Consider the following 13,446-nt stretch of genomic DNA (forward strand, 5'->3'; position numbering starts at 1 on the left):
CATGCGTGATGAATTATGTCAATGTACATCAATCTGTGCTTGCGTTGCATGTGTCCGATTTCCATTACATTATCGATAGTTACTACATCCTACAGTTTGCTAACTAGCTATGCCTTTGTCACGTAAATGCATATTACCTGGTTGCGATCATTTAAAAAAACAGCTCATTCTCCTTATTTAAGTTTATTTGTATATGTTTTATAGTTGAGAGAGGTGGCTTTTCTGCAAGCGGGCATGATTTTTAGTGCCAACACCAAATTATACCTAATATGTTTAATTGTTATTGTGCGGCATGCATATACAGTATGTGCGTGAGCGTGTGTGTAAAGAGACAGCACTTCTGATGTTTTGGTATGAAACATGAGTTTCTCAGTCTGAGTGTGTGCTTGTCAGTGTTTTTGCTGAGCTGTGCATCACCTTCAAGTCTTGCGTGTGTGACTTGCATGGGAACTAGTGTGCCTTCACCCACACTTACTTTCATTATCAGATTATTTGTGTATATGATTGTGTGTGTATCTGTCCCTTATCCACTATAGTGATCATAAGCACCTACGATTATGCCCTTTACCTAAGCTGACAAGGGTTTTGGCTATAACTATGTTATGTACGTGTGCTGCTCATATGAATATATTGTGACTGTGTAGTTTCATAAAAATCCAGTGAAATCTCTTTACAAACACATCTTTCTAAAGTGTGTTAATGTATTTCCTCTTAAAACATTTAGTTTGATTAGGATGTAATGACATATACTTTACCAATTATAAGAATCAGTAAGAATTCATAAGTAATCTTGTGAAAGAATAGTACAGTTTAAAATGTTTTCTATTTAAATACATTTTAAACTGTAATTTATTGCTCACTAATGCTTCAGAAGGAAATGCATTAAGAGCCAGGGGGTGAAAACTTCTTGAATTTGAAGATCAGGGTAAATTCAACTTATTTTGTTTTCTGGGGAGCAAGTGTCTTCTGTAGCCTCTGAAGGGCAGTACTAAATGATAGAAAAATATGATATTCATGCAAAATAAGAAAAATGTACACATCCTCATTCCGTTCAAAAGTTTTCAACCCCTAGCTCTTAATGCATAGTTTTTCCATTTGGAGCATCAGTGAGCATTTGAACCTTTTGTAATAGTTGCATATGAGTCCCTCAGTTGTCCTCAGTGTGAAAAGATGGATCTCAGAATCATACAGTCATTGTTGGAAAGGGTTCAAATACACAAAAATGCTGAAAAACCAACAAATTTGTGGGACCTGAAGGGTTTTTCTGAAAAACAGTAAGCCCTTTAACAAACAAGGGACAAGGGATTCACTAAACAACAACAACAACAACAACAACAACAACAAAGAAAAACACAGCTGTGGATCATTTAGGTAACAACACAGTATTAAGATTCAAGCATATGTAAACTTTTGAACAGGGTATAAATTCAATTATTATTTTCTCTTGTGGACTATAAGTAAACGTCTTTTATGTGAAAGATCTTATTCAGGTCAGTACTAGATAAAAAATAACATGCATTTTATATGATGATTTAGCAGATGCTAAATTATCATCATTTGCGGAATGAGTCATTAATATTTTTTTGATAAATTTTTATACCAGAAAATGTGTGTTTTACAGTTTACAAGGTTATATCTGCTAAAGATGAGTTTGATTGGCTTGTAGAAGAATGCTAGCTTTTAGATTAGCCTTAAAGCTAACAGACATGGACTAAAAGCAAAATGTACTTGTTTCTTTGTTATAAGTCTAACATCTAGTGCTTAAAACAGATTTAACCGTCTTACGGAAACATTTCACACAAATGTGTAGCTGCTCTTTTCTCTCTTTTTCCATTCTTGGTTCCTTTATTCCTGTCAGTCTGTCTTTCACACCCATACAGTCCTCTAATCTCTCTTTATCACACGTTCTCACACTTTCTCTGGCATTGAATTAGTTTGAATTAGTGAGTTCATTGCTATGTAAAGGGGACCAGTGGGGTTTAACCTACTTAGTACGGCGTTTAATAATGTATGAGTGAGATTCGAGAGCCGTGTGCAGCACAATAAGGTGTCTTCACTTGCTCTTTTTCGGCTTTGATCTCTCCCTCTTGCTGCCGTCTTTTTCTACATTTTCTCTCCGTTTCTCGTTCCCCTTTTGAGCGGTACTCTCGTGATGCTCTGCATGCCTTCGGGGAGATTCATAATCCATATTCCATATGGAAGGATATTTGAATTAGATTTATTTGTGCGGTATTTCGTATCTGTTGTGTAGTCTGGAGAACGGATGGGTAGAGTCGAGCAGAAAGACGCAAGATACGGTAATACAAATGGACTGGGAAGCTAAGGATAGATAGACGCTTGGGATGGTGAAAAAGCACGACAGGCTCGCAGACAGACGGACTGATTACAGACAGACAGTTTTTGTGCTCATCACTGGTTCTTCAAACAGTGTTTTTCCTCCTCCGCCTCACAGTTCGTGCTCTCGCATTTCCAGGTTATGCCCAGATAGATAGTGTTAATGAGGGTTTCTGACAGACGGTCTGTGTGAAGATCCTGCTCCGTGTTCCTGAGGGAACTCTACAGTTAACAAGCTCACTGGGGAAGACCTTGGCAGCATTTTCCCACGCTGTCAAGCCGGGTTCAGTGCTCAAGAACAGGCCCTGAGTGTTAAAATTGCAGTCTTTGCCTCGTTCTTTCTCTAATTTCTCAGTTTATTTACACACAGTCTGAGGTATGATAGATGTATTGTGATGTTCCACATGTCTGTCAGTGAACACATGCATTCCTATGGTTATTAAGACCAGAGTTCAGAAATCATTGTATCTAATCTGAGCGTGGTCTGTGGTGTATGATACTGTATATTATAAAACGGTTAGTTCCATTCCTCAATTCTGATTGGTCAGCAGCTGTGTCGTATTCATGATACGGCACTGCTATGACCGCTTCACTCAACGGTTTTGTGTATCATTGAACCCCCTTAGCAACCACCCTTAGCAACGTAAACACAGCTGCAGCAGTTAGGGACTACTTTTTACAGCGGAAGGCAGTTAATGATTTTACTTTATGAAAACGTACAACTTAATATACATAAATTAATATATATTTTTGATTTTAATATTTTTATTGTGTGGTAACCGTTTTATAAAAGCAATAAGGTACTTGAGGCCGTGCTGTATCATGAATAAATCACGGCTGAAGGGGTTGCAGGCACTCCGCTTCGCGTCGTGCCTAACAACGCCCTTCAGCCGTGATTTATTCATGATACAGCACGGCCTCTCGTACCTTATTGCTTAATTATAAAACGGTTAGTTCCATTCCTCAATTCTGATTGGTCAGCAGCTGTGTCGTATTCATGATACAGCACGGCTACGACCGCTTCACTCAACGTTCTGTGTATCATTGAACCTCCTTAGCAACCACCCTTAGCAACGTAAACAAAGCTTTAGCAGTTAGGGACTACTTTTTACAGCGGAAGGCGGTTAATGATTTTACTTTATGAAAACGTACAACCTAATATATATAAATTAATATATATTTTTGATTTTAATATTTTTATTGTGTGGTAACCGTTTTATAAAAGCAATAAGGTACTTGAGGCCGTGCTGTATTTTGAATAAATCACGGCTGAAGGGGTTGCACAACGCCCTTCAGCCGTGATTTATTCACGATACAGCACGGCCTCTCGTACCTTATTGCTTAAATATAGGTTATAGGTTTGTCAATGGCTAGTACTGATAATGATATCTAGAAAGCAGGTTGGCCAATAAGTATTTTTTTCACACTTTCTGTGGAGATTTAACCCTGGAATGCACTACGCGGTTTTTGCCCCGATTTTCTGCTGATTCACAGTGCGGAGAAGTTGCCAAAGGTCAGAGATTTAAGTTGACAGATTCCATTGAAAATCATGTAGTGTATGATGGTCACAGACTTTTTAGCTTTCGACTATGATTTCATCCAGCCAGAGTATATCAAACATGGTTGATATTTTCAGCCGATTTTAGAACAAGAGCAATTGTAGGAGCAATTGTACAATCAAGAAAAGCTGTTTTTTTTTTTCTTAGCAAGGTTGCATTAAATTGATCAAAAGTCTAACTTTTTTTGAGCTGCATGTACACATTATAACCCTCATCATTAAAGTAAAAATATAATTTTTATTAATTAATAATTAATTAATTTTATAAAAGTTAATCAGTGAAATGCTTGGGTTGGTAAAGTGATCAACCCCCTATACCATTGGAAATTTTTTCAGCTGCAAGCAATCAACTTCTAGATTAAACTAATCTAGGCTAATTGCCCCACCTGACATCAATAGTAGTGGTGTTGATTACTTCAGTATACTTCAGTATAAAACAAGCTGTTTCTTGAAGATTCCACTGTTAGTAGTGCATGGTACGGCAAAGAATTTACAATGGCTGGGAAAGTGCTTTCAAAAGACCTCCGGAATAAAGTTATAGAAAGTTAGGAGAAGTCTACAAAAACATTTCAAAGGCTTTAGCTATCCCTCAAAGTACTGTTCAGAGCATTATTAAGAAGTGAAAAGCGTATGGCACCATCAGCACATTGCCTAGATCAGGCCGTCCATCCAATGTGGATGACAGAGCCAGGAGGACTTTGATAAGAGAAGCTCCCAGGAGGCCAAAGGCAACTTTGAAGGACCTACAAGGCTTTATGGCTGGGTCTGTTCTGTCTGACAACTATCTCCCAAGTTTTACACAAAGCTGGGCTGTATGGCAAGGTGGCATGAAAGAAGCCTTTCTTGTTTGTGCTATGCAAAAACACATTTGGAAGAGTCTGATACCTTCTGGCAAAAGGTGCTATGGTCTGACCTTTTTGGACTGAACTTCAAGCACTCTGTTTGGCGAAAAAGCTAACACAGCACACCACTCAAAACACACCATACCTACTGTGAAGCATGGTGGTGGCAGCATTATATATTATATCTTCAGCTGGGACTGGGCGATTGGTCAGGATTTAAGGGAAAATGGATGCTGCCAAGTACATCCAAATTCTTGAGGGAAACCTGCATCCCTTTGCTAGACAGCTGAAGATGGGCAGGTCATTCACCTTTTAACACTGCGGTGAATGAGCCCTGACTTAAATCCAATCGAAAATCTGTGGATGGATCTGTGGATCCGCTCACCACAAAATTTGATTGAACTTGAGCAATTCTGCAAGGAAGAATGGGCAAATATTCCCCAATCAAGGTGTGCAAAGCTAGTACAGACATATCCAAAAAGACAAAGTATTAAATCAAGGGACTGATGACTTTTCCAACCCTGTTATTCTAGTTTTTTTTTTTTTTTTTATTATTAATTTGCAGAACTGTTGAGTTTTTTCTTTCATTTGTTTGATGTTGTAAGACCAACATTTTAAATAAAGCTGGAAAAGGTTTTTGGAATGGGTTTTGATTTCAGACTGTATGACAAATTATTTCAAAGGGGTATGATGGGGTTTCTATAGGCACTGTACTGCTTCTTGGTAGTGCAGATTTTTTTCTTTTTTCTTTTTTATGTTATACTTGTCTCAGTCTTCATTTAGGAATGAAGACTGAGACCAATTTTAATCCACATCATGCACTTATCAGGAATTTAAAGGGCAGCTGAACCAAAAATCTAAATTCTGTCATTAATTATAATGTCATTCCAAACCTGTAAGACCTTCGTTCATCTTCAGAACACAAATAAAGATATTTTTGATGAAATTCAAGAACTTTCCGCTCCTGCATAGACAGCAACGCAACTACCACATTCAAGGCCCAAAAAGGTAGTAAGGACATCAATAAAATAGTCCATGTGATGTCAGTGGTTCAACCGTAATGCTCTGAATCTATGAAATACTTTTTTCAACAATTTCTACCCTTCCTTTGATGCTTCGATAAGTCGTTATTTTTGTCAAAAATATCTTGATTTGTGTTTTAAGACACAAATTATGCTGTGATGCTTCGATAAGTCGTTATTTTTGTCAAAAATATCTTAATTTGTGTTCTGAAGATGAAGGTCTTACAGGTTCGGGATGACATGAGGGTGAGTAATTAATGACAGGATTTTCATTGTTGGGTCAACTATTTGGAAATGCATTTATGATATAATGACAGCATCATGAAATTAAATGGACAAAGTAGACTATGCAATAAAAATAAAGGTAAAAAGAAAAAGTTTACTTGAAATGCATGCAAACGAAAACACATCTGACAACTAAACAATGTCCTCTCCTTTGTTCCTTTCCACTTTTTTTTTCTTTCCCTAGGTCACCGTGTTGGGCTGACTCGCTTTGACAGGTTTGACCCGAGAGCAGTTTGTCACCTCCGGAGCACTGCTTCTCATTTCCTCTTGCGTCACATCGCCCCAGTCCGTCCTCCTGAAACCCGGCGAGTTGGAGTGAGATCAGGCCCTTTTGAAGAGTAACGGCCCCATTAAGCAGTGCTGGAATATACTGCCTCAACACATTTTTATTCCAAGAGAACTTTGGGATTGCATCCAGAGGGTTACGTAACACCAAAACAAAGAGCGGTACACCTGTGAGCGGTACACTGTGATCGGATGGCGTCATAACCCCTCACACGCACCCTGGATCACCAATCATTAACCTGCTTCTGTTCTACAGCCACAATAGCAAGCGCCCACAAAGACAATCGCAGACAAAGCTCTCCTAGTTGGATTACCAAAAGTAGCTCATGATGGGAAAGTAGCCATCTTGCATCACGGATAGCCTGCACAGAGGTTTGGGACTCAGTGCTGTATCTGAGCGTGCCATGTCTGGAAACGGCAACCCCTGCCCCAGCCCCGGAGGTCTGGGCACCCCTTTAGCGGGCTTCCCTATGCCGCACTATCCTTACTTCTTTCCTCATATGCTAGGAGGGCTCTCTCCTCCGGCGCTTCCAGGACTTCCTGTCAGTGGATACAGCACTCCATCTCCTGCAAGTGAGTACCCTTCTTTTCCAGTGTGTAACTTCTGCGTCTTACTATCAGCCTATGCATTCAGGCATTGATGCATTTAAAGAATGGTGCATGGTGCTCTAGAAAAAATTATGCTGGCAGAATATGATATTGAGAAAAGTACAAGAAGTACGTGCTAAATAAACACCTGTTACCTGAGGCTAATCATGCAAGACGGCACAGGATAGTTAAACCTTAAAAGAGTTCATCCAAAAATAAAAATGATACCATTTTTTCTTTTTTTTAATAATTGTTTGATTTCTTCATACTAGAGTTCATAGAATGGAGGCCAATTTTAACTTTAGAGTCAATTCAATTTTTAAAATAACTTTGAAAAAAGTTTGTTCACCCAGGCTGCATTTATTTGATGTTTTCTATTTTAATATATTTTGAAATGTATTTTATTTCTGTAACGTTTAAGCTGAATTTTCAGCGGTCATAACTGCAGTCTTTAGTAATGAAGCTGTTTGCACCACTTTGTGACTTTTTATGTCATAATTTTGACTTTTTTTTTCTCGCAATTGCAAGTTTACATCTTGCAGTTCTGACTTTTTTTCTCAGAACTGTGAGTTACAAAGTCAGAATTGCCAGATAAAAACTCGAAATTCAGATTTTTTTTTCTCAGTAATGACTTTTTATCTTACAATTCAGATTTTTTTTCTTGCAATTTCAAGTTTACATTTTTCTCAGAATTGTGTTATACAAACTCGCAATTGCGAGTTATAAAGTCAGAATTGTAGGATATAAACTCACAATTCTGACTTCTCGCAAATTGCGAGTTGTAAAGTTTGGTTCTGATATTTTCAGTTTATATTGTGAGTTTATATCTCACAATTCTGACGTAATAACTTGCAGTTGTGTGTTATAAAGTCAGAATTGCAAGATATAAACTCGCAATTGTGAGAAAAAAGTCACAACTGCAAGATACAAAATTAGAATTGCAAGATAAAACCTTTTTTTTTTCTCAGAATTGTGAGCAATTCTGACTTTATAACCCGCAATTGCAAGTTTATATCACACAATTCTGCGAAAAATATCAGAATTGTGATTTTATATCCCACAATTCTGGCTTTAGAATCTGCAATTGTGAGTTTATATCTCAAAATTTTGACTTATATCTTGTATTTGTGAGTTTAAATCTCACAATTCTGAGAAAATAAGTCAGAATTGTGAGATAAAAAGTCGCAACTGCAAGAAATAAAGTCAGAATTGCAAGATATAAACGAGTTTGTATCCCACAATTCTGACTTTATAAACCGCAATTGCCAGTTTATATGACACAATTCTGAGTAAAACAATCAGAATTGTGAGTTTATATCTCACAATTCTGCCTTTATATCTCAAAATTGCTTTATAACTCGCAATTGTGAGTTTATATCTCACAATTCTGAGAAAAAAAGAATTTGTGAGATAAAAATTCACAACTACAAGATATAAAGTCAGAAGTGTGATATAAATGAGTTTATATCTCACAATTCTGGCTTTTTAAACCGTTATTGCCAGTTTATATCTCACAACTCTGAAATGTGAACTCGCAATTTTGAGAAAAAAAGTCAGAATTCCTCAGAATTGTGAATTTATATCTTGCAATTCCGACTTTATAACCTGCAATTGCCAGTTAAAGGTTGTATCAGCGATTCTAGGCTGAAAAATAAAGTGTCAAATTCAGCTGACCTTTCTTCACGATCCGCTCGCTGCCTGCCCCATAAATTGGCTGTAAAAAAAAACGCGTCTCTGTGGTCAGCCTAGGGTCCGAGATATGCCAAAAAAACAATCGGTGCTACCAACGATTTCACAGAAAAACAAACAGTGTTCCAACCAATCACCGTCAGGGGGTTGGTGTTGTAGACTTTCGTACTGGTGCAGGGAAATCTGTGGAATCTTTGGTAGCACCAATTGTTTTTTTGGCATATCTCGGACCCTAGGCTGACCACAGAGACGCATTTTTTTTACAGCCAATTTATGGGGCAGCCAGCGAGCGGATCGTGAAGAAAGGTCAGCTGAATTTGACACTTTATGTTTCAGGCTTGAAATCGCTGATACAACCTTTAATATCATGTAATTTTGAGCAAAACAATCAGAATTGTGAGTTTATATCTTTGGCATTATAACTCGCAATTCTGACTTTATAACCCAGAATTGTGAGTTTATATTTTGCAATTCTGACTTTATATCTTGCAATTGTGAGTTTATATATCTCACAATTCTGAGATGTAAACTCGCAATTCTGAGTCAGAATTGTGAGATAACCTCACAATTACCTTTTTAAATGTTTTATTCAGTGGCGGACACAAGCTTCAATACTTCAGTGTCACATGATCCTTCAGAAATCATTCTAATACTGACTTGCTGCTCAAGAAATATTTCTTATTATTATCAATGTTGAAAAAAGTAATGTTTTTGTAGAAACAAATTATTTGCTGAATAGGTGATTACACAGCTATCAAATGAAATATTCTGTATAATGACATAATTTTATTTTTGGGTGAACTGTCCCTTTAAGATTGAGCTTTACCTAAGAAGCAGAGGGTTAGTATTAGCTGTGATTGGTCTTTTACATATGCTTTATACAGTTTAATTAAGTTTCATAAATCTGTTCTTGACGATATGGTGACTGCTATTTCTGTGTGTACTTTACAGATCACCCACTGACCATATTATGCCTTAGGAGACCGCTGATTAAATACTGTTAAAGCGCAGCTTTAATTTTTGAACAACCACTATGGGGCCATTTTAAAAACCTGTTTCGTTGGAGAGAGTCCAGCTTTATAACTTTGAAATTTGTCTCTTCATATCTTTTGAAAACCTATTTCAGCAAAGCTTGCGTGTGAATATATGTATGAAATACACTTTGAATCAATATGTTAGAGTGACTGACTATTTAAAATCTTTCTGAAGTTTTGGTTCATTGGTGCTTGTGATCTGACACATGTTTTTTCACTCAACTTTAGGCTCTTCTCCGCTAACACGCATTGAATTTGATTACAGCCCATGCACATGATCCTGCTGTTTCATAAGGCCTTGATGTGTCAGATCTCATTGGTTTATTCAGGTTATCTCTGCTATCTGTTGTTTGGCCTGTTTTGCACTTTGAGGTGCAAAAACCACCGGAATGTTCCTGGGCAAAACCGAGATGCCATGCTGCCCACAGTGCCTGGGGGTTATGAACGTCCTTATGTGAACTAGACCTGTGTGTGTTTGCTCGGGTCTGTTTGCGCTTGAATATTTGCATGCGAGTACTTGATGATTGCTAAATGAAACATGAGAAAGCATGGGTTCCTCATAGCCTTATAGCTGGGAAGTATATCCCAAAAATTGCCTTAATATCTTTCATAATCTTGACAATATTAGAGATGCATTTTGATATTCATGTCAAACTTAAGTAAGCCATTCACAGGTCATTCCCACAGAAAAAAATTAAACATTGTGGGTTTGTGGTGCTTTCAAAACATCAGTTAACGTATCCCAACCAGCCCAAAGTAACACTGGCTCAACCAATAGTGCGAATTTGAGGCAGGAACTGTCTGTGTAAGCAAGACAAGCCATGCCAAAACTTGATTGAAAACAGCCAATTGGAGTAATGACGCAAATACCCAAATTAAAAATGACACTTTGAACTGATTCACGGAAATGAACCAAACTCTTACCACATTGTTGCTACTGCTATTAAAGAAAAGGGCAATAATGATGTAAATCACTAAATCAAACTCTGAATCAATTTATTCATTTTAAAGGGGATGCAAAATTAACTTTTTCTTAGTAGTGTGTGGACACAACCACCCTCCAATGATAAAAATCCAGTCGCTCCTTTATTTTAACCCCAAAAACAGTCTCAGTTATCAAGACGTTTGATTTTCTGAGCAGTACTCAGCCAGTTGTACAATATCCGCCATTTTCTCCGCGCTCGAGCAGCTTTAGCGACAGCAGTGTCTTGTAAGCAATGCAGGTGTTTTGTATTTGAATGTAAAAGTTAACATAAGAGTCTTAATTTTCTTGCAACATCAGTTTTTTTAGATTTGTTTTTTTTCTAGTGGGTGGAGTGAGCAGTAGCTCATTATCATTTAAAGAGACATGCACCGAAATGGGTCACTGTGAACAGAGCTGTTTTTGGCAAGGTAAAAAGTGTTGTTTTACATGACTACTTAGGAATTTTATTCAAAGTATGTTGCAGTCATTTCATGAAGAACCTAAAGAATCACAGCAACTTGTCGAAAATGGGCATCAGATGACCCCTTTAAAAATGTCTGTTGCTATTAACGAGATTCTGTTATAGATTAATGAGATGCTATTAAAATATATTGTTGCACGACCAGTTTGAAAATTTAGTGGCCAAACAATATGTGCATTCAAATCATCACAATGTTTACTATGCTGCTTAGGTTATTGCATGCAAAATCATCAGAATTACAACATAAATATTAATATTCTGCCAAGCAAGACTATAACGAGTAAATTATGCTGTACAGCGATTTCTAGTCTTATCTCCAGACGTACCTTTCCAATCAACCCTGCCGAGAGGAAGAGCTGTCGTGTTGTTCGGTGATCTGTGGAGACATTCCCGTCCACTTTGCACACTTGAAATGACAGTACATAATGTTTTGACTCGGTGGGTGGGAGCGCATCTTGAGTCAGCTACTGATGCAGTGGCTGCCGCCAACCGCCATCGGCAGGGAGGCTTTTGCAGTCAGTCAGTGGCAGCTCCCTCCTGGGCCCGCAGCTACTAATGTGCCTCTCTGCATAGTGCTATATGACAAACAACCCTCTGACGCTCTCGGGGGCTAATTATTACACACCCCCTGCTGACTTGCGGAAAGACTCCGCACAGTGTCAAGCGAGAAAAGGCGCGCAGCAAAAATTTGGCGCCCCATGTGAGAAAAAGGGGGTTGGGGGGTGTTGTGGGAATGTTATTATTTTGCTTCCAGAGGATGATGCAAAAGTTTGCATGGGATTACCTCTGGTAAACCTATTAGTCAGGGAGACTGTATCGCTGTGAAACCCAAATAACTTTGCTGGTTTGGCTTCGGGCGCTGTATTTGCATGAGGTCCAAATGAGAGAATGCGGATCGATGGTGTGCGGAGCATTTATTTATCATCTTCCGCAGGAGGTGGGATATGGAATATGGATGGATGCGGAGGTGCCTGTTATTGTCGAGCTCTCCTAACTTGACTTAAACAGCCGCTAGAAGGAATCCCCAGGGTGCTTCTTGTCACTTGCTGTGCTGTAATGATGTGTCAACTGCCAGGCACAGAATTCAAGCAGCTGGAAGGTACGGTGATTAGATTCAGGCTCGCTGGAGTTATGCAGAACTAGCAGACTTCCACCTCCGATTTAGGCATCTTAGTTAGGATGTGAATTTTTTTTTTTTTTTTCAGTGCGGTTTCTAGAAAGGAAGATGAAAGGTGGGCGTCTTAAGTCTGAAAGTGAATCGAAGTCTGATGCTCATGTATGTACAAAGTTTATTAGTCTCGACACTGCAGTTATAAATTACTCAGCTCTCACAGGATTTGTACACCTAAAAAAGCAAGTGACCAGATTTCTCAAAGTGTGAGTGAGGTATGACATAAATGACTCAGCTCGTTTTGAATTCAGTTTGTGTCTAGCCCACTAGAAAATGATGTATTTTGCAATTCAGCGTACTGCACTGCAAAAACTGTGCTTCCAAAATGCATGTGACATTTCCAGAAGTGTCCTGCAGTGTGAAGATGGCATACTTCATCTAAAAGTTAACAAAATCATACAAAAACAAAAAAGAAGTTTGTAGGACCTCATTTATTAAGAGACAACATGCAGTATTTGTGCAGTTGTGTATGTATAAATGTAATATTAGCAAGTTTCTTTATCACCCATGTAACAGATCTAGAATTGTGTGGTTAGTTGTGGGTAGTTGACAAATGTCAAACACATGTATTTACTTCTTTGTGACTCTGGACCACAAAACCAGTCTTAAGCAGCAATAGCCAACAATACATTCTATGGGTCAAAATTATTGATTTTTCCTACAAATATATATCAAAACTAGGGGTGGGCATAGATTAATTTTTTTAATCTAGATTAATCTAGATTAAATCTTGGAATTAATCTAGATTAATCTAGATTAAAATGGCTAATTTGAATTCTGCTGAAGGCATTCAGAATATGTGTGCTACCCAAATAATGACTAAAAGTAAGTCTTTGAGAATGGATCATAAAGCTCATAAAGCTGTTCTATGATAATTTGTTGATGAAAATAAATTATGTTCAATAAGATGTACTGTTTACTAACTAACTAACAATGAAATTATTTTTTCTACCTATTAGATTGTGTTTTTTTTAACGTCAACACCTACCCAACCCTAAATTTAGCCCTTACTGTAATAAAAAAAACAGTATTATTGTTGTACAGTGTGATAAAAATATACATCTACGTATGTATATCTATGGTAGCCAGTGTTTCCCCTACGTTTCCACTACTTCTACGTTCATGTTACACCGTGCTTTTATTTTGACAGGTTGCCATGAAGTTTCTGTGTATACAGTATGATATGATGCTAG

At 37.8% G+C, this 13,446-nt stretch overlaps 1 protein-coding gene across 1 annotated transcript in view; it reads left to right on the forward strand.

Moving 5' to 3' along the window:
* Window positions 1-13,446, forward strand: part of rarab (retinoic acid receptor, alpha b) — a 171,003-nt gene that overhangs the window by 55,123 nt on the left and 102,434 nt on the right. The window contains exon 3 of the mRNA XM_073839960.1: window positions 6,226-6,899. Within this exon, the coding sequence (XP_073696061.1) occupies window positions 6,731-6,899 (169 nt within the window). The 5' untranslated portion in view covers window positions 6,226-6,730. The remainder of the gene's footprint in view (window positions 1-6,225; window positions 6,900-13,446) is intronic.

Source organism: Garra rufa, chromosome 1 (genome assembly GCF_049309525.1).
Source record: "Garra rufa chromosome 1, GarRuf1.0, whole genome shotgun sequence".
Taxonomy (NCBI): domain Eukaryota; kingdom Metazoa; phylum Chordata; class Actinopteri; order Cypriniformes; family Cyprinidae; genus Garra; species Garra rufa.